Genomic DNA, 25,427 nt, shown 5'->3' on the forward strand with positions numbered 1-25,427 from the left:
TACACTACAAACTGTATGATTGAATCAGTTCTGATATCGTTGTTTTACTAAATTGACTTATTCTAAATAGGAAACCTTCACTTTGTTTGCAAATATTAAAGATTCTAACTACCAGCAAGAATAAGTCCTTACATTTAAAGAGCACCTGTCACTTAAGATCCATCATGACAGCACCCATTAGCGGGCATTCACTCACTTGTCCAAACAGAGTTTCTACATACAGGGCATGTATGGAGGTATACAGGTGATGAATGGGGGTATAAAGGGGGTGTACAGGTGATGAATGGGGGTATAGAGGGGTGTATGGAGTGCAAAATCTGGTGCAACTCTGCATAGAAACCAATCAACTTCCAGGATTTATTGTCAAACTTCATTGAACAAGCTGAAGTTTCACATTTCTAGTACACCCGGTTTAGTAAATCTCCCCTATGTATCACCTGAGGCTAGTCACTTCAACAGATATAGGTCAAGGTTTACAACCACTCATTTTTTTTTTATTTCTGTTAGGAAATGACAGCATCTCTTTACATTTTTATGTTTTATCTTTTATTGTTTGTACAAAATTTGAAATGTGGTAGCAGCACTGGACACTGTTATAACAACCTGTGTCATGTCTCAGGACTGGGGCTATCATTCCTTCACTGATGATGCTGATGATGATAATGTGGAGGAGGATCACACATGTGGTTCAAAAGGATTTTCCAAGTAAACAATACTTATCATACACATCCATGCCAACAAGCTTATGGTTTCCTGAGTGATCAGTGATTAATCTATGTACATCTGTAGTAAACAAGGGGGGAAAAAAAAAACTGTACATCCCTTTGTCAGCAAATAATCCCAAATAAATTACAGTAAAAATACAGAGCTTTCTTCACGATGGGGAGAAAAGTGCAAATGTGGTCCATTGACTGCTAATGGATGCTTGATTGTCAAGTACTGCAAATCCTAAGATACCATTGTGTGGTACAGCTCGAAATTGTGTTCTTAGCATCAATGATGTTTGTCCTTCACATGCCCGTTTTGGTAGGCATTGCCGTTCTGACAAGCTTTCGGTAGCCGCTGTCCTTTGACGTAGGCATGGAACCAGAAGTTGAGAAACAGGACCATAAAGATGACTCCATACGAACAGATGACGTAGAGGAAGACCGGGAACTGGTACTGGCAATCCTTCATGAAGAAGAACTGGCAAATGTGCAAAGTGACCATCACAAACTGGGTCTGAAAGAAAAGCAGATATTATTGTCACGGTTTGGCTAAAATAGGGGGGGGGGGGAATCTGAAGTTTTTGCCTAAAATATAGCAGGTCACAACATCAACTATGTCCATGTTCTACCAAATATGTTTAGCTGAAGGTGTAGGTGATGTTCAATGAAAGCAGACCTTCACCCATGCTGCCTTGCCTCCTACCCACTTCCTGGACATTTATTTTTTGAACCAAGCCACTTATTTGTGCTGCAAAGCAGCATTTCAGGGTTTCTAACCTAGGCAACAATTATGTTTTTTACTCCTATCCCTCTGCTTGTATGGAGATGTGCTGTAGGGCTTTCTGTCCTGAAAGAGCCCTGCGACACAGCTGTGCATGCAATGGTTTCCCTGACTGTCTGTGCACATGTAGGGTTCCTTGCACATGCGCAAAACAGCTATCCAAGTCCTAAACCTTCCCAGTCTTTGCTCATGTGCTGAAAATCACCAGCACATGCATAGATGTGCCGATGGGCTCTGTCAGAACCCGCAGCTCAGCAGAACTCATCAGCACATCTGCTTCTTTTTTTTTGGTGGTGTTGGAGGGGGGGGGGGGGGGGGATCTAATGGAGAGGCAGGCCGAAGTTCTGCTTTAAATTCATCCCTATGCTGCATTGTATTAAAGCCCAACTCTATATTTAACCACTTGCGAACTGCAATACATACATACATACATACATACATACATACATATATATACACATACACACACACACACACACACACACACACACACATTGAAGACATCAGCCATAATACAGATTTTTTTTTTCTGCTGGCAACTGGCTCAAGCGGCGGGAGGGGACGTGCCTGCCCTCCCACCTGAGTTTCTTCAGGTGAAAACAGTAAGCACAAGAAACAATCTAAACGGTTGGTCACAGGGGCAATGAGAGACTAGGTCATCTCTGAATGCCTGAATAGCCTTGGAGGACTGGAGCAACGTCATGATGTCACGCCAGGTCTAAGGTGGAAGTAAAACTATTTTTTTTTATTGTTTACGTGAAATTTTTGTTGATTTTTACTTAAAAAAAAAAAAAGTAAAAAAAAAAAAAAACACACAACACACCCCACACATACATACTTTTTTTTTAACCACTTACGGACCGCCCACCGCAGGAATAAGTCGCCACTTTGAAGAGGAATACCGTTGTTATGGTAGAAGTTAGCTACCATAACCCCAGTACCCTTTCAGATAAGAGTAGTCTCTGTGGTGGATTTAGCACAAGATCACTTATTGGCAGCGGGGTGCCGGTGCCCTCCGCTGCTTACCGGAGCCAGTGGTGGAGTGAGGAAAAGATGGCCCCCCTGCCCATCTCCATATCATTGCAGGGCGGAAGTGACGTCAAAACATCACTTCCGTCCAATGCTCTTGAAGGGACATTTTTTTAAATATATATATATAGTTGCATTTTAGTCTAAATATGAGATCCGAGGTCTTTTTGACCCCAGATCTCATATTTAAGAGGTCATGTCATAAGGTATTGCCACGATTGGTAGAGCAAGAACAATAATTCTAGCCCTAGACCTCCTTCAACTGAAAACATGCAAACTGTAAACAAAAAAAAATTTAAGGGTAAAAGTTTGTCGCCATTCCACGAGCGGGCGCAACTTTGAAGTGTGACATGTTGGGTATCAATTTACTCGGTGTAACATTATCTTTCACAATAAAAAAAAAAAAAATAAAAAAAAGGCTAATTTTACTGTTGTCTTTCCAAAAAAAAAGTATGCTTGCAAGACCGCTGTGCAAATACGGTGTGCCAAAAAGTATTGCATTTTTTTCTCTAGGGTTTTAGAAAAAAAATGTATGTACGCACACGCACACACACACACACACACACACACACACACATATATATATTTGGGGGTTCCAAGTAATTTTCTAGCAAAAGAAAAAACTGTTAAACTTGTAAACACCAAATCTCAGAAAGGGGCTCAGTTCTTAAGTGATTAATATAGCACACCCAGCAAGTCCACCTTAAAGTGCAGTAAATAGTCAGTTTGGGCCAGCATGACCCAAATCAACTGTTTAAAGGGGACATCAAATGTGGAGTTAAGGCTTTAAATGTACTGTACCTTTGCGTGGCATATTTAGCTCTTCTTAACTTTATAGGCAAGTTAAACTGTTTAATTAGTTTTAATGAAAGAGAAAAAAAAAGAAACGCCACCTAAGTGTAATAGGTTGATAATTTATGCACTTACAACAGGTGGATTAAGAGAAGGCTCATCTGTGACTCTCTGTGCAGTCTGGTGTCCCAGGCGAAACATCCACGAGTAGGCAGAGAACTGGAAACGGCAGCCGTACGTCCTGTGACCACCAGGAAGTCAGCCGGGGCCGGCATGGAACACAGGAGGATGATGTCACCAGAGACAGAAGCCTTGTCTCTCCAGCCTTTCCTCCCTCGATGCTCTTCTGACTCTGGTGATGTCATCCTCCTGCGTTCCACGCCGCCCCCGGCTGACCTCCTGGTGACCACAGGACGAACGGCTGCGGTCTCCAGATCTCTACCTACTCGTGGACGTTCACCTGGGACACTGGACTGCACCGAGAGCCACAGATGAGCCTTCTCTTAATCCACCTGTTGCAAGTGCATTACTTGCGCATAAATTATCAAACCTATTACACTTAGGTGGCACTTACTGTATTTCTCTTTCATTCTGCTTGCAGAGTCTTCTCTGAGGACAGTTGCCACCCACCACATCCCCCTAAGAACCGTCATCTTTTACCATGGACTGATTTATTTCCTTTTTATTTATGCCCTGCTACACACTCTCATATATATGTACACTAGCAATTGCGCTTACAGTTTCCTTCTTCCTGTAATTAGTTTTAATGCTTGGGAAATGACAGTATTTTGCTGATTTGCGTTATGTAATAAGCGAAGTAGAAAAAAAAAAAAAAAAACACACACACACGCAAAATAGTGAGTAATCCATTCACCACACGAGGCAGTGAAAATGACTACATCTAGTAAAGCAATAAAAAACGTGGGTTATTTAGTGACATATAAAGCTCAACTAGCATTAAGTGCTAGGTCATAATACAGAAGTAACTACTTGGTGACAATGTATAGGTTGAATAGGTTGATAAAATTGTAAAAAAAAAAAAACGTTGTAAAAAAGTAACCCAGGGATCATTGTAGATGGGGTCTATGTGCTGGAAAGCGAGTGGCAATTTGATAAAGAATCCATGCTGGCTGAAAATGTGAAAGCCAGGAAAGAAAGTTTTGTTCCCCAGTTATGTTGGACTGTACTACTGACAACTGAAAGCCGGGTCTTGCATTCTTCTTTTTTTTTTTTTTTTTATAAAATTCTTGATTTAGAAAAATAAATAAAAAATAGAAGTACAATTTAACTTCAAAGGAACATGATTAGCTAGTACACGTGTATTGAGGAGTTGCGTCCCGAGAAAGAAACAATATCGTATCAAGGTACAAAGATATCAGTAACCACAATTTTTTTTTACCATTATATAACAAAATGTTATGAATACGTAGCAAAATTTAGGATGTTTGGTAGAGGAGACTGGTAGGGAAGAACAGTTCCCCTGAGTTTGTGCACAAGTTGGAGGGCTGCCTTCTACTACGATCGATCTCTGTTCTCCCCAACAGCTACATTCATTGTACCGTGGCAGGAATGCTGACTAGGCAGTTGCTGCAGCTAGAATATTTGTAAAAAGGTTCTACATACCAGTTGTATGGAAGTCATGTACTTTTTCCACCACAAATACTTCTGGTAGGCTGGACCCAGCGCTGACATCCCATAATAAGTGTACATGATCACATGTACTACAGAGTTCACCAATGCATGGAATGTGCCCAAACCACCTGAACCAGAAAAGACACAAAAAATGGTTACATGCTGGAAACCTGCTGCGGGTCATTTCACAAGAGCTATGATGGTTGACAAGAGTCAGCATTGGAAACAAAGTAATGTTTGGTTGTTTAGGCAGCACAATGTGAGGGGTTATTTACTAAAATTGCATGGTGCAAAATCTGATGCAACTCTGCATAGTAACCAATCAGCAATCAGACTTTATTGCCAAAGCTCAACTGAACAAGCTAAAGTTAGAAGCCGATTGGCTACCATGCACAGCTGCACCCGATTCTGTGTGCTCCAGTTTTAGTAAGTTTCCCTGTGTGTGTGTCAACTTAGCTATTATGTATATATTTTTGCTCTTTGATTAAGAATGCTTTTTTTGTTTTTTGGCCATGTTATTTCTCATGTATAAATGAACACGTCTAAAATTAAAAAAGAAAATACCTGCAGCAAACTTGACTCCAAACCACCAGGTCCATGGCATGATGGAATGATGGTACACGTGCAGGAATGTAATCTGACTGTTCTTTTTACGCAATACAAAGAAGACCTAGGAAATAAGAGAAAACAATTACAGTTGTAGAAGGACATTTTTGGAATTATTGAAAAAAAAAAAAGACTTGCAGCTGTAATTTCAGTGAAAGGTTGTTCTACAAAGTATTGACTCAGGGGGGCTGAATACAAATGCACGCCAGATATTTGTAAAAAATTTTTGATCTACCGCATAAAATACATTTACGTTTTTAATTGTACCATGACAACATTTGGAAAATTTCAAGGGGTATGAATACTTTTTCAAGGCATGTTGGGTATGCGTCTAATCAATGTGTTTTCAACGCTGCATAGCATAAGAAAAGAAAATGTGAGACCCCATCTTTCTTGTACCCTATACCATCTCTACATGTGCCATCTATTCTTTGACTGTTTATACATATACTTCTACTATTCAACTAATTCTGACAGTGTGACCACATACATTTTTGTACTGACAAGTGCAATGTTTTTCTTCTTGGAGCTCATGTGCATCTTTGTGAAGAGAGAGCAGGAGTCCAATAACAATCCTTCAGGCTGGGTTCACATATGAACCAAATGCGGCGCACAGCAGGGGTCCAATGCTTATCCATTCACCGCTTCAGGTGCAATTTTAGCCAGAATTTTGGGCTGAATTCGGACCAAAAGATGCTCAGCATTTTTCTGCAAAACGTATCGGACTTGCTGCGGAGATATGTGAACCAGCTCCATAGAGAGCCGGTAAAAATCTCCTGCTATTGTGAATTAGATGCAGGAACACGCATCCAATTCGCAATGGTGTGAACCCAGCCCCACAGCTATGTTATATGGTAAAAAATAAGCTATCTGGGACATCAAAACAAACCCAGCAGAACTCTTAAGCCTTGTACACACGCTCGTTTTTCTCGGCAAGAACCAGCAAGAAAATTGCTGGCAGAGCTTTCTTGCAGAGTAAACCGAGTGTGTATACGAGGCTTTCAGGTTTCTCATCTGGAAATCTGCCCAGAATCTCGACGAGAAAAATAGACATGTTCTCTATTTTTCTCGTTGTGAGATTCTGTGCAGTTTTCTTGCAGAGAAACCCTAGTGTGTATACTTACCTGTCGCCGTGGAAACCCACGCTTGCTCGAAATGACTTAGACGCATGCGTGGTAGCTTCCTAGGCATAGGTAGTGTGCAGCAAGATGGCGGCGACGGCATCGAATGTGACGAGCGCATGCTTGTCATACGCGATGACGTCACCGCTGTCTTTCCTTTCAAGAGAACCGCGGTTCTTTTGAAACAAGAGTCTGTACACTCGGGCGGCAAGAGATTCTTGCCAAGAATCTTGTCGGGGAAAACAACGTTTTTTTCCTGACCAGATTCTTCCCCGTGTGTATAGGGCTTAATGCATTTCAGCCAAAGCCTTATTAATAGCCATGTCATTGAGCTATGAATAAGGCTGCGGCTGAAATGTGTTGAAGTTCTGCTGGGTTTGTTTGAATGTCTCAAATCACTTATCTTTTGCTAAAAAAAGTAGCTGTGAAGCTGTGAAGAATTGTTATCGGACTCCTGCTCTCTTCAAATTCATTCTCATGAGGTTACAGGAACCCGAGCTGTTGAGGCGGACATCCTTGGTGTGTCTACTTGCGTGCAGGTGGAGATACTCTTGCAAATGTTTTACTCATTGACATCTTTAGTTTGCATGATTGATCATAAAGCGGAAGACGCTGGTGCCTGGAATTCACTGCCATGAAGGTTGGCGTTTGGTGCAGAGAACAAGCGAGTGTTCAAACAAAGATTAAAGCCACAAACTGTCTTAAGATTGTGGGTACCTTATATAGTGCCCAAATCCTCTTATGGCATGATTCTACCTTTCTGATGTCCAACAATGTCATGTATATACATAGCTACATACAATATATGTACTGTATATACATACACTCACAGGCCACTTTATTCGGTACACCTGTTCAATTGCTTGATAACACAAATTGCTAATCAGCCAGCCAATCACATAGCAGCAACTCAATGGATTTAAATATCTATACATGGTAAAGACGACTTGCTGAAGTTCAAACCGAGCATCAGAATGGGGAAGAAAAAGATTTTTAATACAGCTTACCTGTAAAATCTTTTTCTTGGAGTACATCACGGGACACAGAGCAGCATATTCATTACTATATGGGTTATATGGGAGTACCTTCAGGTGATGGACACTGGCAATCTCAAACAGGAAGTGCCCCTCCCTATATAACCCCCTCCCATAGGAGGAGTACCTCAGTTTTGTAGCAAGCAGTATGCCTCCCAAAATGGTCCCCAAAAGAGGGGTGGGAGCTCTGTGTCCCGTGATGTACTCCAAGAAAAAGATTTTACAGGTAAGCTGTATTAAAAATCTCTTTTTCTTTATTGTACATCACGGGACACAGAGCAGCATATTCATTACTATATGGGATGTCCCAAAGCAATGCTTACAATGAGGGGAGGGAGAACATCTTCCCAAGACAAAAGGATTTAATTTAGAGATATACTCAAATCATAATAAATCCAACTTAGTTGAGAAAAAATAATTTTAAATTTAACTCAAAAGGGAGCCCCCGGAATCCGAGGGTCTCAAACTGCAGCACTGCCTGCCCAAAGGCTGTATCAGTATTCCTTCTTACGTCCAACTGGTAGAATTTTGTAAACGTGTGGACAGAAGACCAGGTTGCCGCCTTGCAAACTTGAGCCATAGAGATCTGGTGGTGTGCTGCCCAGGAGGCGCCCATGGCCCTAGTAGAATGAGCCTTTAATGATAACGGAGGAGGCAACCCTTTCAAGCCGTAGGCCTGAGTGATTAACTGTTTAATCCACCTCGAGATGGTGGATTTTGGAGCTGCCTGCCCCTTCTTGGGCCCATCCGGTAAAATGAACAACACATCTGTTTTCCGGATCTTCTCTGTAGCTTTAAGATAGGCCTTCATGGCCCTGACAATATCCAAGGTATGCAACAACCCTTCCTTTCTGGAAGTAGGTTTAGGAAAGAAGGATGGTAATACCAAATCCTGGTTTAGATGAAAAACTGGATATAACCTTTGGTAGGAAGGAAGGATGAGGGCGGAGAACGACCCTGTCCTTATGCAAAATAAGATATGGTTCCTTACAGGATAAGGCTGCCAGTTCTGATACTCTTCTGGCGGAAACTATGGCGACCAAAAATACTAACTTCCTTGTCAGTAAAACCAAAGGAATTTCAGCCAACGGCTCAAAAGGTTGTTTCTGTAAACTTGACAGAACAAGATTTAAATCCCACGGACAAAGCGGGGATTTAACTGGAGGATTAATACGTAAGACCCCCTGCATGAAGGTCTTAACCAGCGAGTGGGTGGCCAGCGGCCGCTGAAACCACACTGACAAAGCTGAAATCTGTCCTTTGATAGTGCTTAATGCCAGTCCTTTATCCACTCCTAGCTGGAGAAAACTTAATACTCTATCGATGGTAAACTTACGAGAAAGCCATAGCTTGGACTCACACCAGCCTACATAGGCCTTCCAGACCCTGTAATAAATCACCCTACAGACCGGTTTCCTGGCTCTGATTAGGGTAGAGATTACTTTCTGAGACAGACCTCTACCCCTGAGAATCAGGGATTCAGCTTCCAGGCCGTCAAATTTAGATGCCGTAAGGCAGGGTGGAGAATCGAACCTTGCGATAGCAGGTCTGGCCGTAGAGGAAGAGTCCAAGGGTCTCCCACTACCATCTTTAGGATTAGTGAATACCATGCCCTTCTGGGCCATGATGGAGCTACCAGGATGACTGGTATGTGCTCCACCCTGATCCTGCGCAGCAGGCGGGGTAGTAACTGGAGCGGGGGAAAAGCATAAAGAAGTTTGAACTGATGCCAAGGGCAAACCAGCGCATCGGTTCTGCAGGCCATCGGATCCCTTGAGCGGGATATGAACCTGTCTAGCTTCTTGTTGAGTCTTGATGCCATGACGTCCACGTCCGGCACTCCCCATCTCTGGCAGAGTGTCTGAAAGACCTGTGGATGTAGAGACCATTCCCCCGGCAACAGAGTCTGGCGACTTAAGAAGTCCGCCTGAAGGTTGTCCACTCCTGGAATGAATATTGCCGATATGCAGGGCACATGAGCTTCTGCCCATAGGAGAATCAAGCTCACCTCTCTCTGAGCGGCTTGACTCTTGGTTCCCCCTTGGTGATTTATGTATGCCACTGCCGTGGCATTGTCCGATTGAATTCTCACCGGGAGCCCCTGCAACTTGGCCGTCCAAGCCCTGAGGGCTAGTCGAGCAGCTCTGAGCTCCAAGATGTTGATGGGCAACTGCTTCTCTGGCTTTGCCCAAGTGCCTTGGCGAGTGCAACCATCCAAAATTGCTCCCCAGCCTGTCAGGCTGGCGTCTGTGGTTACTATCTTCCAAGCAACTGGGCTGAAAGACTTCCCCTTCAGTAGATTCTGAGGGTCTAACCACCAACACAGACTTTGTCGGACTCTTGATGAGAGCGGCAAAGGGATATCTAAGGCCTGTGGCCTCCTGCTCCATGCTGACAGGATGGCTGCCTGCAGGATGCGAGTGTGGCTCTGGGCGTATGGTACCGCCTCAAATGTGGCCACCATCTTGCCTAGTAACCGCATACATAGGCGAACAGTTGGTTCTTTCTTGCTTAGAACCAGTAGGATTAATTCCTTGATGGCTTTGACTTTTATCAGAGGCAGAAACACCCTCTGTTGTTCTGTGTCTAATCTCATGCCGAGATATTCCAACTGCCTTGTGGGCTGGAATGCTGATTTTTCTCGATTTAGGACCCAGCCGAACCTCTCGAGGTACTGAACTACTGTAAGGGCCACTGCTCGTTCCAAGCCAGGAGACGAGTGATCTATGACTAGGAGGTCGTCCAGGTATGCTAGGATCGTGACCCCTTGGATTCTTAGATTGGCTAGGATTGGAGCTAGGACCTTCGTAAACACCCGGGGGGCCGTAGCCAACCCGAAGGGAAGCGCCACAAATTGGAAATGACGTAGAGCCACCGAGAAGCGTAGAAATCTTTGATGTGGCTGGTAAACTGGAACATGAAGGTAAGCATCCTTTATGTCTATGGATGCCCCATCCGAAATGAGCGGACCTTTAGGTATGCATTCACCATTTTTAAGTCCAAAATTGGCCTGACATCGCCGTTGGGCTTTGGGATGATGAATAGGTTGGAGTAGAAACCTAGCCCCTGTTCTTGGACTGGTACCTCTACTATTACCTCCTGAGAGAGTAGATGATTCAATGCCGCTATTAATGCGGCTCCCTTCTTCGGATCGTTTGGTACTCTTGACTCCTGAAAATGAGGAGGAGGAAATTTTAGGAAGTCTAGTTTGTAGCCTGTAGCCACGGAAGACCGTACCCATCTGTCGGGAATGCTGGCCTCCCAAACCTCTGCAAAGAGACGCAGTCTTCCCCCCACCTTCGTGGGTGGGGGCGCCCCTTCATAAGGCCGGCTTGGGGGCTGGCTTTGCTGGCTTGCGAAACCACTGCTTCTTGCCTCCGGCGGCCTGTCCCTGCGACTTGTTAAAGTTTGATCTTGCAGGAGGCCGTCGATACTGTTTGGTATTGGAAGGCCCCTGCCCAGGGGAGTACTGTCGTTTAAACGCAGGCCCCCGAAACTTTTTCTTGGTGGGCAACAGAGTACTTTTTCCGCTTGAAATGGTCTGAATGTATTTATCCAGGTCTTCTCCGAAGAGTCGTCCTCCATGGAAGGGGAACCCTACCAAGAGCTTCTTGCATGGGGGCTCTGCCTCCCAGCTCTTTAACCATAAGAGTCTTCTCATATGGATAAGGGATAACGATAAACGTGACGCTTGCTGGATAGAATCCTTAATCGCATCTACCGTAAAGCGTATGGCCCTAGGGACGTCCGAAAATTCTTCTGCCTGCTGGGCAGGAATAAGTTTAAGCATCTGCTTAGCTTGATCCGATAATGCTTGTGCAACCCCAATTGCAGCCACAGCTGGCTGCACTATTGCCCTTGCAGTAGTGAAGGAGGTTTTAAGTAGCGTTTCCAAGCGTTTATCAACCGGATCCTTGAACACCTGTATGTTTTCTACAGGGCATGTTAAAGACTTGTTAACACATGAGATGGCTGCGTCTACAGCCGGGGCTGCCCATCTCTTGGAAAATTTCTCTTCCATAGGATATAAGGCAGAGAATCTTTTTGGTGGTACAAAGATTCTATCTGGCTTGGCCCAATCTTGGAACATAACTTCCTCTAGTAGAGGATGGATCGGAAAAACCGCATTGGTTTGAGGCACTCTTAGTGAGCCCAAAGCTGAGACCGTTGATACTTGGAGATCTGGTACTGGCAAGTTGAACGTCCTATGGACCAAGTCTGTTAAAACTTGAGCTCTCCCCTTGGGAGGCTGCGCCAGACTCCTCCGTACCCGGATCCTCGATCCCTGAACCTACTTGGTCCTAGTCCAAGAGGTCTTCCAAATCCCCTGCGGAAGGGACCTCCTCATCTGAGGGTTCACGCTCGGGCGACGGAGATCTATTACGTTTTTTGCCCCGCATAGCCTTGGCTATCATCTTTTCCATTCTTTTTTCCCTCTCCTTTAGAGAGGTGGACAGTACCTCGTCCGTGACCACCCTAGGGTTGGACTGACCCGTGCCAGCTCCAGCCCCAGATCTCGATGGTCCCACCAAGGCTCCCTCTGGGGAAAGTAGCGGCATGACTTTGTCCGAGACCTCAGACCCTCTGGGGGAATCCCCACCTCTTGTACCCTCTGAACCAGATGCCATGGTACAATACCGAGGTACGTCCGCTACTCAACGGTGTTTGGGAAAATAAATAGTTGTTGCCCAAAAAACCTTTCTGGGGGAAAAAATGCCTTCTTTCTTATTAACTTGGTTTGTTTTCTTTTTCTTTTTTTTTTAAACCAAAGAAAGAAAAACCATTCTGTCCCCCTTTAGTAGTATTTGCCAAAAAAAAACTGCTGAAAAAGAAACCCTATCTCTAGGGTAAAGGACAGTCTTTTTGAAGACTGTAATACTCTTCTTTGGCCACTGTGTGTCCTCGGCGCCCCACGCTGCCGCTCTGGTCCTTCCTCTCTCAGTTCCAACACTTCACTGAGCTGGGAACTTTTTGGAAGGGCCGCCCCTTCCTTTTACCTACAGGCCCGCCCTTCCCGTCAGCAAACGGCGCGAAATTGCGCCCATATCACGGGGACGCACGCGCGCCCGCCGGCGGGGGGGGGGAGGGGGCCAAACGAGGAGGTCAGAGGCTGATCCTGCCGTCCAGGCCAGGATCCACAGAGCGGCATTTTTTCCTGCAGCAACCGCCTGGACCTCTCTGAGCAGGCTTGCAGGTAGGAGCATTCACTCCTTTACATAAGAAACCTCAGTAGATTCCCAGGGGCTTCTCTTGGAGAGAATTGTCACTATACACACAGGCCCTTTTTCAATGCTTTCTAGCACCAGTTGCAATACTACCAGGGAGGTCACGATTATGGGGAATATATACATACAGAGTCATCCTATCCTAAGATATGTGACTCACCTTGCCAGATGCAGCGCATAAACCATAGGCATGTCCCACTGTGACCTTCCCCCAGAAAAAACCTGCTGCGAACCAAGTTCCGCAAGTTTCCTCTTCACTTACCTGCTCCATGCCGCAGGACTTTGCACAGCAAGAGGTCCAATCTTCCCCCATCTCCGTGGGGCGTCTAGACCTTCAGGCCCTGGGTTCCTATGAAGGATCCACTGTCCTGGGCCCATATAGCACCCTGGCAACAGAAACATTAGGCCCCCAAAGGTTTCTAAGTTCTGGGCCCAGAATCCAGCTCTCTGTGACAGAAAGCATTATGGGCTATACCCCAATGGTTTGGGGTCCGGTTACTGACCACTTTAGCACTGAGGCCTTTGGACAGAACCGGTTAGCCCACCTTAATCCCAAGGATGTGGAGGCAAGCTAAACCATGACCAACACCTAAGACACTGGCGTAAAAACTGAGGTACTCCTCCTATGGGAGGGGGGTTATATAGGGAGGGGCACTTCCTGTTTGAGATTGCCAGTGTCCATCACCTGAAGGTACTCCATATAACCCATATAGTAATGAATATGCTGCTCTGTGTCCCGTGATGTACGATAAAGAAAGGGACTTTAAGTGACTTTGAACGTGGTATGGTTGTTGGTACCATCAGTTGGTCTGAGTATTTCAAACACTGCTGATCTACTAGGGTTTTCACGTACAACCATCTATAGGGTTTACAGACCACCCAAGGGCCACTCCTGTCAGTTAACAGGAAACTGAGGTTACAATTTACACAGGCTCACCAAAATTGCAGAATAGAAGATTGTAAAAACGTTGCCTGGTCAGATGAGTCTCAATTTCAGATGCAACTTTCAGATGGTTGGGTCAGAATATGGTGTAAACATGAAAGCATGGATCCAGCTCGCCTTGTATAAACGGTTCAAGCTGGTGGTGGGGGTGTAATGGTGTGGGGGATATTTCCTTGGCACATTTTGGGCTCCTTGGTAACAATTGAGCATCATTTAAATGTCACGACCTACCTGAGTATTGTTGCTGACCATGTTTATCCCTTTATGACTACAGTGTACTCATCTTCTGATGTCTCCCTCCAGCAGGATAATCCACCATGTCACAAAGCTCCAATCATCTCACCACTGGTTTCTTGAACATGACAATGAGTTCTCTGCACTCCAATGGCCTCCACCGTCACCAGATCTCAATCCAATAGTCCAGTACTTTTGGGATGTGGTGGAACAGGAGAGTCGCATTTGCAGCCGACAAATCTGCAGCAAATGCGTGATGCCATCATGTCACTATGGACCAAAATCTCTGAGAAACATTTCCAACACCTTGTTGAATCTATGCCATGAAGAATTAAGGCAGTTCTGGTAAGGCAAAAGGGGTTCCAACCCGGTACTAGCAAGGTGTACCTAATAAAGTGGCCAGTGAGTGTCTAATGTTTATATAAGCAATAAAATAATGACCTGATGGAGTTTTGATGTGCATTCTATTTTGGAATATATGGTTGGGGGTAGAAAGTCAATGTACAGATGGGGATACTAAGGTGGTCTCAAGCAGACTGGGTGGGGGTGACAAATATTGATGGTGGTATAGAAGAAGGTTTGTTGATGAACAAGATACAGTTTAAGACCAAATCTACACAAGCACCACCACACCCCACGGAAAAATAGGAGAAACTAATTTTTCACAAGCTAGCATACATTTGATTAGACAGGGATTCGGGGGCATCTCAGAAAGTACCGCCATCAAATACTGGGAGTAGAGCACTCAGCTATATAAGCCATGGTAAGATGACAGAGCCATACAGCGGAGGCAGTGATCACTGAGCGAGTGTAATGCAACATTTTATATTTGATTTAAGTATTACATTGCTATACTTACTGTATCAAGTAATTCAATAAACTTTGAAAAATAGTAAAGCCAGCATGTCCACGCCATCTACAAAACACAACAAAGAGGAAACAAATTAAAATGCAATTTATGTTCTATTTAAAGAACATTTTTTTTTTTTTAAACAAATTCTGAAACGGAGTCTGCAACCTCTGTAATGACAATGCATCCAAGACTTTATTGCATGTATTATGTTGAGAAAGTATTATTTAAAAGTCTTCTGTTGACACAGCTGGACTGCAGAATCCTCTCCCAAACATAAAAATCCATGGAGGGAATTCAATAATGCTCCTGCACCACTTTTCTGGTGTTAATCTCTTGTTATTTGATTGCGCCAAATTCACAAGGCATATGTGAAACTTTTAGTTCCGACAGCGACCTGTGCACCAAATTCAAGTAAATGCGTCACTTCTACATTGCGGTACAATGAATGCACCAAATTCAAAATAAAATACCTTTAGTTCATATCTTACAAAAGTAGTGCAAATTAAGACCAACTCCTTGTTGGCATACAGAGAGATCCTGGCGCAGACCGATTCTAAAAAGCATGTGCTAAATTCAAGTACAAGTTCTAGACAGGTATCAAAGTTCGGTGCACCCTGCACCACTTTTAGAATGAACGCAGGACATGTTTCCAAAAGCTGTCTGCACCTGTCTTTATGAATTCTAGGGCATGACAACATAACAAGCATGCAAGGCCATCTTCTAAAGTCTGTACACTAATTTATTACCCTTCATAGCGCCAACAATTTATACAGCGTATTACTGTACATATTGTGCAAATAGCTTACAGTCTAAGGTCCTTGTCTCGCATACATACATAGACCATATACTAGGGGCAATAAAGAAAGGAGCCAATTGACCTTCCAGCATGTCTTTGAAGTATAGGAGAAAACCACGGTACCTGGAAGAAACCCACACAAGCAGAGGGAAACATATTACAAGCACATAGGATTAAACAACCATTCAAAGCCTAATTAATGGCTAATAAGTTCTTAAAAAAAGGCCATAAAGACTATTCATAGCCTGTAAGCAGGCAGCCAGTGAAGTTTAGAACACCTGGGGTGAAAGCTCCTTTCAGGAGTAAAGCTGAATCTGAAGCTAGTGCATACAAGGAAAACAGAACATGGAACACTAAACATTGAACATGGGATCAGAACAGACAAGTGGACACTCACATGGAAGATTTGTATAAAAGGCCAATTTCTCAAAGGCACCCTGTGGAGATGGTATTCAGCGCCCCAGGTCCGGGGTGTACGGAGACCACGGTGTGACAGGAGAACAGCCGTCAGGGTCCATGATATTCCTGGTGTAGTACGATGGAGAGCAGCTTGGATCGCAATGCCATTGATTACGTGTAACGTCATCGGGAGGAAGGCAACACAACGCGTTTCAGAGCGTGCTCGCACTGAGCATGTGTGGTCCTTTCTCAAGTGCACCTGGATCTGGGGTGCTGAATACGATCTCCACCAGCAGACTTTTTTGACAGATGAGCCTTTTATACATATCCTTCATTTGAGCGTCCACTTGTCTGTTCTGATCCCATGTTCTATTAAAATATTACACTTGGAGGCGCTTTTCGGTTTCCTTCATACACAAACAGAGGGAGAACATGCAAAGTCCATGCAAGTGGTGTCGTGGTTGGGATTGATTAAAAGTAAAGACCCCAGTGCTGCAAGGCAGAAGTGCTAACCACTAAGCCACTGCACACATGATCGGAGTTTCCGTCGGAATAAACTCCGACGGGTTTTTCCAACGGCATTCCGTTCAAGCTGTCTTGCATACACACGGACACACCAAATTCAGACCGGAATGCATGTTTTTTTCTCCATCGAAGTTCCATACAGATGAACGGAATTTCCGATAGAATTTTTTTTTCCGTCGGGAAAAAAAAAAAAAAAAAGAGAACTTGTACTCTTTCTAACTTCATCTGGGTGGATCCTGACATTAAAGTCTCTCCAGGACCTGGGCCAGCTGAGTGAAATCAGTCGTCAGGGGACTTTAGCCCACTGTCTGTTAAATACGAGTCACAGAAGTGCAGAACCAAGTTCACTCATGTGACCCAAAGAAGTAGGGCCACAAGAGCTTTGGAGCTACTTCATGTTTTTGGACCAGGTGTGTGCGTGCGTGTGTATTCAAAATACTCTTGATTTCCTTCTTAAAAGTTTTCGTAGGCACACTGAATCATATGGGGGGGGGGGATCCCCACGTGCAAGTGTCCCAATAGCTAGCCCACAGATGCATTGGTGTAGGCAAGCTCTTGGAGTCAACAGTCTGTTTCTAAGGTCAAAGCAGTACAGATACAAAGGTTTCGCTAAAAAATCTGCAGATTCAACAAACTCTAGGGAAAAATTTGCAAATAAAGTATCAACTGTGGGTTTTTTGTGTCAGATATCTGTATGTCAAGCATTTCTGATGGCTGTGGAATGTAGCATTTGAATTTTAAATAGGATCTCAATAGAGTTGCGCTTTGTTTTCATAGCTCTATACAAGTCAATGTGAGTATTACAGAATAATGTAAAATATGCAGGATACTTTTCTGCATTCAGTCTGGTTTTAAAACAGAAACTCATGTACAGGAACTCTTAAAGTGGAAATAAATGTAAAAAAAAATGGAAACAGGTTTTTGTTGCAATGCCTCTTCTACAATAAAAAGTACACCACTGTGTTTCTCAACTCCAGTCCTCAAGGCACCCTCACAGGTAGGGTTGCCACCTCATCCCTTTAAAACAGAACACATATGAATTACACAGGTTCTGTGGCTGATTTAATGCAGGTAAGGCACCAAATGAGTCTAATTACCACCTTAATTAGCCTCAGAACCTGTGTAATTCATATGTGTTCTGTTTTAAAGGGATGAGGTGGCAACCCTACTCACAGGTCATGTTTTAAGGATTTCCCTCAGATGAAACAGCTGTGCTGATTACCAAGGCAGTGAAACTGATCAAATCACCTGTGCAAAATAATGGAAAACATGACCCGTTGGGGCACATTGAGGACTGGAGTTCAGAAACACTTAAGTGCACATACCTGCCTATTTGCAATCATCTGTGAAATGTACACTGAGCTGCGCATGTGCAGCTCCGTTTAAACTCAAGCCAGTACCAGTGCACTCCTTCCCCGGACAATCAAAAAACTGAACACTGACACCCGGAAGAACCAGAGAAGAACCAGAGAAGAAGAGGACAGGCCCATCTGGGGACATTCAAGGTGTCAGATCACTGGAACCAATGTAAGGATGTGTGCCTTTAGTTATGCTTTAAAGTGGATGTAAACCCTCTTCTATACCCAGTGATTAAATAAATCTCCCTACATACGTTTTACATGTATATCTGCTGCCTTCAGTTTTCTACATTCATTAGAAAGTGCACATTGAGTTAGAAATCTCTCTTCCTGTTTCAGCAGTGGGAGGGGAGTCTGGGTATACACTGTGTGAGAGCTGATCTGAGGAAAGACGCACACACCCCGCCCTCCACATAGGCAGAGGAACTTAGGGCCAAATCCTCAGCCAGGCGGCGTAACTTAACTTTCTGCAGTTAAGTTACACTGACTTAAAGTTTTTACCTAAGTGCCTGATCCTCAAAGCACTTACGTAAAAATTTCAAGCCGTGTAAGTTAAGTGCCGCCGTCGTAAGGCGTTCCTCCTCTCCGGGGGGCGTTTACAATTTAAATGAGGCGCGCTCCCGCGCCGGCCGTACTGCGCATGCGTGTGACGTCATTTTCCCGACGTGCATCGCGCGAACGTAATTGACGCCGGGCGGCTTTGTGGATTGCGACGGGACACTAAAGTTGCGACGGGTGAAAAAAAGACGCGCCGGGAAAACAAATTATAAAAAAAAATGACAGCGTCGCTCGGCATGCATTCCTGAGGGAGAACTCCATGCCAATTTTCAATGAAAAAAACGGCATGGGTTCCCCCCCCAGGAGCATACCAGGCCCTTAGGTCTGTTATGGGTTGTAAGGAGACCCCCCCCCCTCCGCCGAAAAATTGACGTAGGGGGTCCCCCTACAATCCATACCAGACCCGTATCCAAAGCACGCTACCCGGCCAGCCAGGAAGGGAGTGGGGACGAGCGAGCGCCCCCCCCCCTCCTGAGCCGTGCCAGGCCGCATGCCCTCAACATGGGGGGGTTGGGTGCTCTGGGGCAGGGGGGCGCACTGCGGGCCCCCCCACCTCAGAGCACCCTGTCCCCATGTTGATGAGGACAGGACCTCTTCCCGACAACCCTTGCCATTGGTTGTCGGGGTCTGCGGGCGGAGGCTTATCGGAATCTGGGAGTCCCCTTTAATAAGGGGGCCCCCAGATACCGGCCCCCCCACCCTAAGTGAATGGATATGGGGTACATCGTACCCCTATCCATTCACCTGTAGGCAAAAAGTAAAAGTTAATAAACACACAACACAAGGCTTTTTAAAATAGTTTATTATTCTGCTCCGGAGGCCCCCCCTGTCTTCGTTATTAGCTCTTTTACCAGGGGGGGCTTCTTCTTCCACTCTCCGGGGGTCTTCTCCGCTCTCCGGGGGTCTTCTCCGCTCTCCGGGGGTCTTCTCCGGACTCCGGGGGGCTTCTTCCATCTTCTCCCCTCTTCCGCTCTTGACTCGATGAACCCCGGTTCTTCTGCAGCTCTCCGGTGCCTTCTTCTTCAGCGCTGGCTGCCTGCTATGTTTGTGTGTTAGCTCGATTTCTAACAGGCAGCCGGCGCGGTCTTCTGTGGCGTCATCTTCTCTTCTGTTCTTCTCCCCTCTTCCGATGTTGCCTCGTCGCCTGTTGTCGCTGTAATGATGGAAGCGCGCCTTGCATCACATTTATATAGGCATCACCGTCCCATCATGCTCCGATAGGTACCCACGTGGTGGGTGCCTACCCACGTGCACCCACCACGTGGGTACCTGCCGGAGCATGATGGGACGGTGATGCCTATATAAATGTGGTGCAAGGCGCGCTTCCATCATTACAGCGACAACAGGCGACGAGGCAACATCGGAAGAACAGAAGACCAGAAGACCCTGGCGTCACAGAAGACCGCGCCGGCTGCCTGTTTGAAATCGAGCTAACACACAAACATAGCAGGCAGCCAGCGCTGAAGAAGAAGGCACCGGAGAGCTGCAGAAGAACCGGGGTTCGCCGAGTCAAGAGCGGAAGAGGGGAGAAGATGGAAGAAGCCCCCCGGAGTCCGGAGAAGCCCCCCCCGGAGAGCGGAAGCAGAAACCCCCCCCGGAGAGCGGAGAAGACCCCCGGAGGGTGGAAGAAGAAGCCCCCCCTGGTAATTGAGCTAATAACGAAGACAGGGGGGGCGTCCGGAGCAGAATAATAAAATATTTTAAAAAGACTTGTGTTGTGTGTTTATTAACTTTTACTTTTTGCCTACAGGTGAATGGATAGGGGTACGATGTACCCCATATCCATTCACTTAGGGTGGGGGGCCGGTATCTGGGGGCCCCCTTATTAAAGGGGACTCCCAGATTCCGATAAGCCTCCGCCCGCAGACCCCGACAACCAATGGCAAGGGTTGTCGGGAAGAGGTCCTGTCCTCATCAACATGGGGACAGGGTGCTCTGAGGTGGGGGGGCCCGCAGTGCGCCCCCCTGCCCCAGAGCACCCAACCCCCCCATGTTGAGGGCATGCGGCCTGGCACGGCTCAGGAGGGGGGGGGGCGCTCGCTCGTCCCCACTCCCTTCCTGGCTGGCCGGGTAGCGTGCTTTGGATACGGGTCTGGTATGGATTGTAGGGGGACCCCCTACGTCAATTTTTCGGCGGAGGGGGGGTCTCCTTACAACCCATAACAGACCTAAGGGCCTGGTATGCTCCTGGGGGGGAACCCATGCCGGTTTGGAATTTACAAATTGCCGTGGAGTTCTCCCTCGGGAATGCATACCAAATGCCGTCGCTTGAATGGGCCTTTACAAGGTGTGACTAACTTTACACTTTGTAAAAGCAGCCCTAGTTTTACACCAGGCAAACTAACACTTACGGCGAAAAAACTAGGCACAAAAGCTTTGAGGCTCGCCCTAAGTGCTAATTTGCATACTAACAGAGGCATTTCGACTCGAAATGCCCCCAGTGGCGGATGCGGTACTGCATCCTAAGATCCGGCAGTGTAAGTCCCTTACAGATGTCGGATCTTCTGCCTAACTTAGGAAAACTGCTTCTGAGGATCAGTTCCAAAGTTAGAACCAGAGATACGACGGCTTACGCCGGAGTATCTCTTTTGTGGATTTGCCCCTTAGAAACTTGCAGAGCTGTGCTGTGAAATAAACAAGCTCTCTGCTTATCTCCAAGTTACCTCCCCGACACGAGTTTACAGCTGCTTTTATCTCCTGTGTCAGAGAACTTGTGAGACTTTATCATGCTAATAATAGAGGAACGGAGCAGCAGAAAGACACGGGACTTAGAGAGAGATAAGTAAACACTACAGATATATGTGCCCAGGTCAGATTTCATGAATGGGGTTTACAACCTCTTTAAGCCTCATTCACACCATAATGGATAAGTTAACATGTGTTGCATTTTAGATATGTTGTGCTGCTTTTTCAACATGAGCAGCAAGATGCAGGTCCATACATCAAAAATGCCACATGCATTATTTTTGTCCAAACGCAATCCAACAATATAAAAAACAGGTCCCATTGTAAACATTAGATGTCTCTTGCATCTTATTAATTAGGAAACAAGTAATTCATCCTTTCAAACACTAAATATAATAGTGTGGACTGAATGACACAAGAAATAAAAGGCCATTTACAGAGTATTTATATATTAGAAAATTCTTCTACGGTATCAACGAGTTACGGAGTGCGATTACCAAGCTTAGGACTAAGAAAGCTTACAGTCCATCTACCAACTCAGCTGGGTCACAATGTTATTTCCTTTACCGTCACCATTTACACATTTCACTGCTCACAGGAGCCGGTTATCATAAATCAGTGACTTACACGAACGGCCTGCGGTGACCTGGAGTAGTCCACAATGTCACATCGGAAGGAATATCCCGTAGCCCAGCCTGCCATAAGGAACTGCGATGAAAAGCAAAAGCATATCTTACAACAAAGTCTTATCAATCTGAAAGAAGGTTATAATACTCACAAATTGCAAAAAAAAATAAGCTTTGGCTGGCTTTAATCGTTAACATGCAATCAAAACGCAAGTGTTAATCATACAGGTTAAATGAAAGTCTGGCACAGGTACAGAAAACAAGTTTTGGAAAGGTCAGATGTTTTTAAGATACTTTAAATGACGACCAACCATGAAAGAAAAAAAAAAAGTTGATAGAGCGTTTGATCAACATTTACCACTACTGGGTGCGTGCAGAGAAACCCATAATTGTAAACTGAAATAGATTACATTTACTCAAAACATATTTATACTGGATTTAAAAGGGGTTATAAACCCTTAATGAAACCGTTTATCTGCTTCCAGAGTCGTTCAAAATGCCCAGTTTACACAGCATGTCTTAGCTTCAGAAGGCAGGGTATGTGATGTCACACACTGCACAGCATAGAGCCGAGTGTAAGCTGAGACCTGAACGGAGGGAATGGACACACTCCCCTCTATACAGTCATAGCGAAACATGCACAGCTGGGGCTGTATATCACGCTATGTGCTATAGAATGAGATGAATACACACTATAGAAGCATATGCTTAGTTAATTTTTCACGTCAGAGGTTTAAAAACCCTTTAAACCCCAAAACAAATTTGTTACATACTGCAGCTTACCAGTCCCTAGATATGGTGGCTGCATTAGCTTTCCTTTTTAAGGCTCAGAAGGCAGATGTTTGGAATCAAGCTTGCAAGACAACTAAGGTTGCCACCATAGATGCAGTAGAAAAAAAAAGGGGGGGGGGGGTCTTTACAGGATTACCAGATAAAAAACAGATAAGAAAAAAAAAAAAAAAAAAAAGGAAGAAAAACTAATGCAGCCACTAAATCTAAGGACTGTAAGCTGCAATATTTACATTTGGCATGTCATCATTTTTTTGGGGGGAGCGGATACCCACTTTTTTAGAGGGATCCAGCTTCCACTTCCTCCCGGGGCACTGTGGCGCCGGAAGGTAGTTCACCGCTCCCCCCTCCCTCTCGGCAATCATCTGGGACATACCACAGGTCCCAGATGATTGCCCGGCCAGTCACAGTGCGAATCGCGGCTCGCGAATGCGCAACGAGTCAATGCCGGCGCCACAGAGAGGAGCTGGGCTTCGTACGCCCGCATCACTGGACCGTGGGATAGGTGAGTGTCCAATAAAAGTCAGCAGCTACACTTTTTGTAGCTGCTGACTTTTATATGGGTGGAACTCTGCTTTAAAAAATTGCCAGGACTAATCTGTATACCAAATAAGCACATACTGAAGCCAGAATTATTGTTGGTGGGTAGGGGGGGAGGAAATAAATACTTATTTTACTCACTAAACTAATTTTTAACATTTGTATCTTTTGTTTTTTTTGGGGGGATTTTTGGTTGATATTCTGTCATATCCATTTAAAATACACCTATGATAACAATTCTAGACTCTTTATTTCTTTGTACAGTAAGTGGGCAGGGGATCAAATAATTATTTCACCAACTGTACTAAGAACACCGACGCATGCAAGCATTGTACACCTACATCAAGTCCTAGTCAGTATCACAAAGAAACAATCAGAAAATCATGTTTGAAATGGAGCAATGATCCCAATTAACACTGGCAGGCTGATAAGTGCAGATTGCTGAGAGAGGAAATGATAGCAAGTACGAGAGTAAAAGGTGTACTTGGCTATCTTAGCCTAAACCTCTTACACCCATCCATTAATCATTTACTAAGGGTCATGTCTTGAATAGACTTAGTGTGAACTTACTTCATAGACCATGTACAAAGAGAAAATAACCATGACGAAGTTATACACAGCCATTATCCTGTTCAAATCAAAAGGTTTTCGGTTCTCCATCAGCCGGGGACCCAACGACGAGACAAAGTAAATATATGCCAAAATAATGGTTGTCTGGAGGATTGGAGAGGACATGAGTGGCCAGTCCTCCACACGTGGATCTAGAAAGATTAAAAAAACACACACACTATCATTTTCGGTTACACTCACAAAAACAATAAAATATAATATGATTAATTCACTCATTTTACGGTCAGAACCTGGATCACCTGCAGGAGGTACTGTGGTTCCCTGAGCTGAAAGATGCCGCCTCAGTGGTCGCTAGTAGCTCGGAAGGTATATACTGTAACCCATCCCTTGATTTGCATATTTGCTTCAGTGTTTTGCCCATTAACCAAAAAACAGTTTTCTCATCCTTCCCGATCCAGACTCCTGCCATGATCCTGTACCCTGCTATCTCATCAGCACCCGTTGATCCTGACCCCAGTCCTAGTGCCCAACTTGACAGTTCTTTGCACCTCCAGTTTTACCTGGTTATTCTGCGCTTCCTTTTTGATTGTATAGATTGTATGACAGGTTTTCTATTTAGGTTTCATGTCACCTAGTTACTATTCCCTCCCCCCACATTTGCCTTGTATCTTGCTTGTTGTTGTTGGAAGTTTAAAGTTGGGCCAGTATTTGGACGCATTTACATATGAACGCGGCTGCCTGCATTAGAACCATTGTAATGCATGTTATTTCAGCGCAGAATGTATGTTATTAGGAATAGGTGCGATGGTGAGCTGCCCCTTTAGATTTTTCCCCAGACCTGTGTGCCCAGGTAAACTGGCCAAGCAGGTGTAGTGGAAAATTATGGAATGCAGAGAGGCTTGTTATATAAAGGGCTGCCAATCAATCAGCAACCCATTTTCCCTTCCCCCACTCCCATCGCAAGTATGTGGTAGAACGTGGTATGTCAACCCCAGATCTGGGGGGGGGGGGGGGCACTTGTTTACTGATGTTTTGGTTTAAATCATGGTTATTTTAATTTTGTCTAAAACCAAAATAAAGTGCCGTGGCCAAAATGTTTACGGCAACCCTCCATAGTTGGTTCGAATCTCAGTTGGGTTCAGCAGAGACCAGACCAGATTTGAACCATGTATGGGCAGGCTGATTGTACCCAAGTCGATCGCTCAATCAACTTGGGTACAACCAGCCTGGTGGATTTTTCATGCGATTATTGCCACCAGCTAAAACCACTAGCAATAATCACTGTGTTGTCTTGGCAGGCATGGGGGGGGGGGGGGGAGGGAATGCATAAGCTCAGTGTTGATGGGGGAATCAAGCCACTCTCTTTTCTGCAACCCATGGTTGCAGGGAAAAAAAATTATTATTATACAGCTTTACATTTACATCTATATCAGTTAAAAAAAATTAAAAAATCTGTGGCACCTGAAAAGTGCAGACAAGAGATCATTTTATCTGCACAGTGATCTTTCATGGATATCTAGACTTTTGTCCTATGGCCACCACCAGTGTGAGCCTTGGCACAGAAGACTTTAGCCTCTATCGCCTGGAAGGTTTTCTGGGTTAGGCAGGTGAAGGCTGGTTATCA

The 25,427-nt window shown here is 44.9% G+C and overlaps 1 protein-coding gene across 2 annotated transcripts in view; it reads right to left on the bottom strand.

Moving 5' to 3' along the window:
* Window positions 1-523: 523 nt before the first annotated feature.
* ELOVL7 (ELOVL fatty acid elongase 7) overlaps window positions 524-25,427 on the bottom strand; it is a 69,220-nt gene continuing 44,316 nt past the window's right edge. For both annotated transcript variants that reach the window (XM_040339698.1, XM_040339692.1), the window contains exons 3-8: window positions 23,804-23,994; window positions 21,906-21,986; window positions 14,964-15,020; window positions 5,506-5,611; window positions 4,933-5,069; window positions 524-1,221 (exon numbers count right to left, since the gene is read on the bottom strand). In XM_040339698.1, the coding sequence (XP_040195632.1) occupies window positions 994-1,221; window positions 4,933-5,069; window positions 5,506-5,611; window positions 14,964-15,020; window positions 21,906-21,986; window positions 23,804-23,994 (800 nt within the window). In that variant the 3' untranslated portion in view covers window positions 524-993. The remainder of the gene's footprint in view (window positions 1,222-4,932; window positions 5,070-5,505; window positions 5,612-14,963; window positions 15,021-21,905; window positions 21,987-23,803; window positions 23,995-25,427) is intronic.

Source organism: Rana temporaria, chromosome 1 (genome assembly GCF_905171775.1).
Source record: "Rana temporaria chromosome 1, aRanTem1.1, whole genome shotgun sequence".
NCBI classification, from domain to species: domain Eukaryota; kingdom Metazoa; phylum Chordata; class Amphibia; order Anura; family Ranidae; genus Rana; species Rana temporaria.